Source organism: Montipora capricornis, chromosome 10 (assembly GCF_036669925.1).
Source record: "Montipora capricornis isolate CH-2021 chromosome 10, ASM3666992v2, whole genome shotgun sequence".
Taxonomy (NCBI): domain Eukaryota; kingdom Metazoa; phylum Cnidaria; class Anthozoa; order Scleractinia; family Acroporidae; genus Montipora; species Montipora capricornis.
Window position 1 is genome coordinate 16,553,626 of NC_090892.1, and position 7,220 is coordinate 16,560,845.

Here is a 7,220-nt window from a genome sequence, read left to right on the forward strand (position 1 = left end):
CTGATAGGTAGCAATTGCTTAGACTTAAAGGGACACTTCGTGTCGGATGTCAAAATTGGATGTGCATCTAATTAGGTCCATTTCTGGACATAAGTGAGCTCAGAGTGACCATGGCTTACAAAATTATAAGGATTTGTATGGAAATCCTAATAAAAGGCTTAAGAAGATAATTATGTGAAAAAAATTTTAATTAAAAAGCCAAACCTAATTGCCATTGTGGGTAGCTTCCTTTCTGTTAGGTTATTTTCCAGATCTGACGCCATTTGAGCCATTTTTCAATTTCTCGGTTGTCAACGGTACATTATATAGTAAAATCCTGAGGCTGGAGACTAAATTCTCAGGAGCCACCAATTTGAGTCAAATATTCCTGGATAAAATGTTCCCACAGTCACAATTCCATGTCAGACTCAATTGACAAAGGTTAAACTTTCATCTCAACCCACCATCAATGCAATAGCAGTCCTGCAAGCGACCTCTTCGAAAGAGACTCTTTATCACCAAAGTGGCCATGGCTTCGACCATTGATAACGAATTGACCCTTACTGGGGTGGCAGACGGTAGTTTGTCAACCCCAAATTTCTCCCTGTATTGTCTCAGTCCTCCAATCAGAGTTATTCCTCCTTCGTGTTGACAAACTTCAAAAACATTCATGAAGCCGGGAAATGTTGAAAGATGCAAGAATGAAAGCCGTGGTGAGCAAACTTTTGTGCATTCATGCCGCTTTTATTAGTTAACAGGACTTTGTACGTAGTAGGCTGTGTGCGATCGTAACTGTAATGTATTTATCAAGCCTTCAAGGAATTAACATAAATAATTATGCAGATAAAATTTGTTTCCATAGTTTGTCAACAGCAAATTTTTTTTATTCCCATGGGTCTCCCGACACGACTTTTTTCTCTCAGATGCTAATAATTAAATTTCACTGGCTTCAGTAAGTCCAGCAACCAAATATTCTTAGCACAATATCCTATGAGAACAAAGTTTATTTGCATGGTAATTCTGTGAAGGCTTTAGTCAATGCAGTCATGTCAAGAGACCCAGGGGAATAAAGAAATTTGCGGTTGACAAACAGCAGTCAAAGCCAATGATGGCCACTTTGGTGATAAAGCGCCTCTTTTGAAAGCTGTTTTCTTGCAATCGAGTGAACAAACTACCGCCTGAGGTTGCTTGCAGGACTGCTATTGCATTACATGTAGTCTCTGGACAGCCTTGGGATTTTATGAGACCATTAACAGCCAAGAACTTATAATAACAAATGGCTCAAATGGGGTCCAATCTGGAAAATAAGTGCGCAGGAAGGAAGCTATCCACAATGGCAATAAGGTTTGGCTTTTTAATTGAGAATTTTTTCATATACCGGTAGTTATCTTCTCCTTTTATCGGGATTCCCATACACATACTTATATTTTTGGAGGCCATCAAGGCTGCTGCCTAAGAAAATTTTCCGGGAGCCCTTCGGGCTTCCAAAATTAAAAGTTAGTAGCCCAAGTCATTTTTTCAAGAGCCCAGAACTAATTAATTCCAGCTGGGATCATATTTACAAGAAAGTGAGGATGAATCAAGTAAGGCCTACTTGTTCAGAAATTTGGTTGCCTGCGCTCGCAAATAGGGTGCCCCGGGCGACCGTTAGGCAGCAACCTTGGCCATGCTCACACTGAGCTTGGGGTGCCTGTGAATAAAAGTGAACTTTTTGAATGTATATCATTAATAAGCAATCACATGATTTTTCTTGTGCTTATTTATTCCAAACTGCACTCAAAATCATGTGATTACCTGTACTAACAGCAGTCAATATCAATCATTGATGATTAAGAAATTAATACCTATAGGGATGATACATGTATCTGTTTACAAACACTTTAATTTGTTATTCAAATGTGCCAACCACAGGAACAAAAGACCTTTTGTTTTGACAGCCAATGAGGTAATGGACCTTGGCACATTAATGATAATAGCTGACGTCAGCAATATTTTCACTATGGGGATGTTTCTTGTGACATCACCCGTTGTTATCAATACAGTTTATGGCAAGCAAAACCTAATTGGCTGTTGAAACAATGACTTCTTTTGTTTCGTGGTTGGCAAATTTAAATTTCAATAGAAATGTGATGTCAATGTTTGTAAACAAGATATATTGTTATTGATAATTAAAAATTAATTGTGTCACTTTAGATCATTTTATTGCCATTTCTTTGACTTCCATTCCTGGCAAATTTTTTTCTGAAAAAAAATGTTGTCCTGCTTACATGTGGTTCCATTATACATACCATATTTTATTACATTTATGTTACTATCCTGTACTGATAGTATTGATGATGTTTTCAGACATTTCTTCCAACCACCAATCATGATGAAAGGGACATTGTTAAGGTACAGTACTGCTCATTGACGGGTAAAAATCTTCTGACGTTAGACAGAGTAAAATCGATAGGTATCACTCTTATGACAGAGAGGATTAAAGGGGATTTAGTTTTTGAGTGGACCTAGATGTTGTTAACCTGCCGGGAGCCCGTTGAGGAGTGAAAGGACGCATTAGGTGCAACAGACCTGCTTCTTGAACAGAAGTTTTCACTTGATCTTATTTCTGGAGTAGTAAATTATTTAACCCATTGACAAGTAAAATTGTGTGGCGTGAGACAGAGTCAAAGGGTTGATTTTGCGGGGAGGGGGGAGGGGTTTGAAAGTCCAAAACCGTGAACTATGCCTCTATTCCAAATGAATTTGTCACTGATTTTAGGTCTACTAAAAAACTATCTGCCCTTTTCCCGTTTCCGTCCTAAGAGTGGTACTAAAAGATTTTACTTTGTCTAATGCCAGATGATTTTACTCATCAATGGAGATCGGTTCAGGGGTTATTTAAGGGTTAAAATACCACAGGAACAGGGGGTTGTGAGATGGGGCCAATTAAAATCTCTATCCAAGGAGACTTGAAAGTCTAATGATTTTCAGGCAGGCTCATCTTGATTATTTTAAGACCCTCAGTGTGGGGCCACCTGGGATTCAACCACTCGTGTTTCTAAAAATGTTTTGTATACAGTAACACAGTCCATGTTATAATGAGATTATCCTAGTCAAACTCATGTGATCGTCTGACCAAATCTCCTCTTCATTATCCAGGGCATGCATGTACTGTATCTTTGGGTCCAGGGCCCAGCGTTAATTCTTTAAGGTAAATTTTAATTGACCAGTCTGGCGTACTCCCAAAAGGGTCATTCAGGTACGTTTCTATGGGCAAACATCATTATCAGGTTTTAAGTGAAATGGAAATCTCATAAATCAGCTGCTGCAACCACAAAATGACTCCGAAAAGAACATTTGGTATGGCATCGTAAAGAACAAAATCTCCTACCTTATTGAATGAAATGAATGCATGTGTACTTGAAGTGCAGGTTAAAGACAAAAGAGTGAAGGGATCCACACACTTAAAAAGACCTGCTGATAGAGCATTGCACTGGCATAGCAGAGGTCATAGGTTCGAATCCTGCTGGAGCCAGCTGAATTTTTCCAAGGGGTTTTCAAGAGACAATTGCTTAAATAGTCTACATACATGTAATTGCGAAGATCACTTCATTATTCGTATTAGTGATTATTAGATTGTTAGTGAACATCACTGTATTGAGCTTACTTGCAAGCATATCAATGTCATTCATTAATAGACCATATTGAACTTGTTGCTGGATCAGCTCGCTTGTTTTTGGAAGATAACCTGCTAGTAAACTTGTCTCAATATGCAAAATTAATGTTGTTGGTTAGAATTTCCTTGGCATTGATTTTGATTGGAGCCACAAATAGATTATTTTAAAAATCGAAATAATTGTTACTATTACGTCCCAACTTTTTCCTCCACTTCCACTTATCCCTTGTATTCATACATGTAAATACACAAATTCAATTCCTACTTTTCAAACACGCAGCTGCCTACTGCATTTCCTTCTGACAACCAGTTGCTAATGACATACATGTACATTGTACTAAGAGTGGAAATACATGAACCCCCTCTTGAACTGACAAATTTTTTTTTTCTTTTTTAATTTGAAGGAAAATAGTTTAAGAAAAGATGCAGAGGCACTTCAATCTAAGGTACTGTTCATGGAAAAGGCATGTGTAGGACGTGATAGAACAACAAGTTGCTGTTAGGCTAAGAAGTCGCAATGTGCAAAAAATAATTAGCAATTATTCCTCGAGCATTAAAAACGCCCCCAAAATATAGAAAACCAAGCTAAAAACGCCCCCAAAAAATTAATGACGTGCACGTTTACCATTTGGCAGAGCATGGTACATATTTGCTGAATGGCTAAGCCAGTGAAAACTCTTGAATTGCATTATCCAATGATCGAGTTTTTAATAACAAGCAGTATTGTTGCTTTTTCCTTTAGGTAGATACACTTAGACAAGAAGTTGAAGTACTCAGACTAAAGAAGAAGCTGAAGGTTGATTTAGTTATTTTTTTTACTTATAATAATGTGACTTCCACATAAAAAGCGGCAGGATACTTGGAGACCAATCTGGGTGTGGCCCAAGCTTTTTTTGACCCCTAAAAGAGACCATATTAAAACACAAAGAAATAAAAAATACAGTGACTTTTAATGGTGCCCAGAACACCCTAAGTGAGACCAAAGTCCAAAATTTACACCCCTAAGCGAGACGACGAGCATCCCTCCCCTTTTTATATGGGAGTCTTCCCCCCCCCCCCCCCCGGCAATTTAGGGTTCGTACTTAAGTGAAAAATGTAAATTATTTTGACCTACCAGGTTCAGGCCTCTGATTGGCCACTATTTTTGTTGGTTCTGTACTCTGCTCCCGTATTTATTTATTTTTTATGTTCTCGGACAGATGGAACTCTGTACATATACATTAATTTGTTTCCTTGTCTTTTTCTGGGCAGGAGCTTGAGGATGAAAATGAAGCATTAATTTCTTCTACTGAAAGTATTCAATCAGAAAATTTGAGGAAACAAGCTTTGATGTGAGTCAAATTGAGGACTTCTTTTTCGAGTGATTTCACGTGTAACAATGTCATTGTTGGCGAGCAAACAGCGATCCCGCAGATCTTGTCTTGGAAGTAGTAATCAGCGGCACAAACAAGTATGCGCCCATTCTTGGCATTCATCTGTTCTAACTGGTATGAATGGTGACTCTGGTGTCGGGTTCAGAGTTTGCTTGATACCCATGGGAAGGACATGCAGCAGTTTAGTACGCCTGTGGAAACGTTCGTGCTTGTGTAATTACCCGAGCGAATGGAAAAAAAGAATTGCATAAAGAAATAGACGAGGATTCGGAAATAATTAATAAGGAGCCCACTTAGCCTTTTCGTCGATATTCAATTCTGTTTTTTTTATTTATTAATTTTAATTTTTATATCCCGACTTTACTCTCGAGTCTATTTCCGACTTTTCCCCCTACTTTTTCTCGCCTTTTTCTTCGACCTTTTTTTTGACTTTTCCTAACGATTGTATGGCGATACCTCTACTTATGCTTGAAGGCGCTATTACACTGTGCAATTTTTTGTGCAGCTTGTCTCGCAACGCCATTGCGAGACAAGTTGCACGAATCTTTGCCCAATGTAACTTTCCTTACAACGGCCAAAAACGTTGCGAGACCAGTTGCAGAAACCTTTGCGGAAAGTTTTACTTTCCGCAACGGTTGCACTGAACGAATTTTGTAAGCATGGCGAAGTGTGACATCTTTCCTGCAACTTGCGTGGCAACGGTTTGCGGCACCCGCCAATGAAAACGTTCCTTTAACCTCATGTGATCATCGAAACGAGACAAGTTGCATGAATCATTGCTCAGTGTAACACGCGTAAAACAACTTGTTTCGAAATTTGCGAACTTTTGTAGAAATGGCGTTGCTAGACAAGTTGCACGAAAAATTGCACAGTGTAACAGCGCCTTTAGTCGTTTAGACTTGGTTCGCCCATGTCACTCAGGTTGACATTTTTGTAAATTTTAGTGTTAACTTTACTTTCGTTTTAGAAGTTAGTCTCTTTCATTTTTTAAATGCAAAAAGAATACACGCGGATGAAATAAAAGGCTATGGCAAAGAGGACATTCGACTGATACTTTGAGTCTTAAGCCGATGGTACACGGTTCAACATTTGTTGATCAACAAATGTTGCAGCTCTTGTTCAACAAATGTTGAACAGTGTGTCGTGTCGTGTTGAATGTTGAAATATGCCATTCAACACGTTGAATGTTCTTGAACGACGTTGAACGAAAATAGAGACCAGCTCTATTCCGTTCGACACGTTTGTGCAACATTGTTCAACATTTGTTGAGCAACAAATGTTGCAAGTTGTTGAACCGTGTATCATCGGCTTTAGGAAACAGAATACTTCTTGCTGGCTTTCTCCCTTGTCTCTTGTACGTATTTCTCTCCCCATGACACTCTTTCTTGCACAGATCATTTCGCGAGAGAAACGGATAGGAAGAGGAACTTCAATCAAGCCGGTAATTTTGGGAGGATCTCCCCGTGGACGAAAGAGAGTGAAACTGAAATATAATTTAAATTTCGAACCCAGCTCTGATGAATGCCAAAGAATGGCCAGAATCGTCAGCTTACACCTTGAAAATCTTTCTTGCAGTGGTTAATTATGGACTCGTTTGATAAATAATAGTTATGCAACGCTTTCGAGTGGTATACCGTGAAATATCCCACGAGTCACTTGTATTTTCTTTTTTCTTAAGTGACGAGTGGGATATTCCACGGTATACCACGAGAAAGGGTTGCATAACTATTTTATACCATGCCATAGAAAATAAAGTGGCCAGCAAGGCACGATGGAAAGATTGGGTGTGATACCGTTGAATTGCACTGATCAATGGGAAAGTTTGGTGGAGTACTGACGAATGTATAACGGCTTCCCGCATTCTGATTGGCTGTATTTTCTATGGCATAGTATAAACCCTGGAAACTGTGATACGCGGAGGTGGGGAGGGGGGTGGAATTGAGGTTCCCTTTAACTACGACATTTTGATGTCAACACTTACAACAATCGTCTGTTGTCAGTGCCATTGAAATATATTACATACCGATACATGCACATGCTCTCGATCCACCATGCTAGCATTTCGGATGGTTGAATCGGACGAAGGAGCCGTCTAGCATTTCAACATTCTTATCAACACAACAACACTATCCCGTGCTGGGCGAGGATTGCGTGGGCTCATATGACCCATCCGCTCTACATGTTGGTACAAACTGCCCAAATAATGTCCCATT

The 7,220-nt window shown here is 39.2% G+C and overlaps 1 protein-coding gene across 1 annotated transcript in view; it reads left to right on the forward strand.

The window, feature by feature from the left end:
* LOC138019177 (protein hook homolog) overlaps nucleotides 1–6,042 on the forward strand; it is a 17,261-nt gene extending 11,219 nt beyond the window's left edge. Inside the window, exons 2-5 of the mRNA XM_068865873.1 lie at nucleotides 2,326–2,370; nucleotides 4,039–4,080; nucleotides 4,377–4,430; nucleotides 4,886–6,042. Coding sequence (XP_068721974.1) covers nucleotides 2,326–2,370; nucleotides 4,039–4,080; nucleotides 4,377–4,430; nucleotides 4,886–4,969 — 225 coding nt within the window. The 3' untranslated portion in view covers nucleotides 4,970–6,042. The remainder of the gene's footprint in view (nucleotides 1–2,325; nucleotides 2,371–4,038; nucleotides 4,081–4,376; nucleotides 4,431–4,885) is intronic.
* The last annotated feature ends 1,178 nt before the right edge of the window (nucleotides 6,043–7,220 follow it).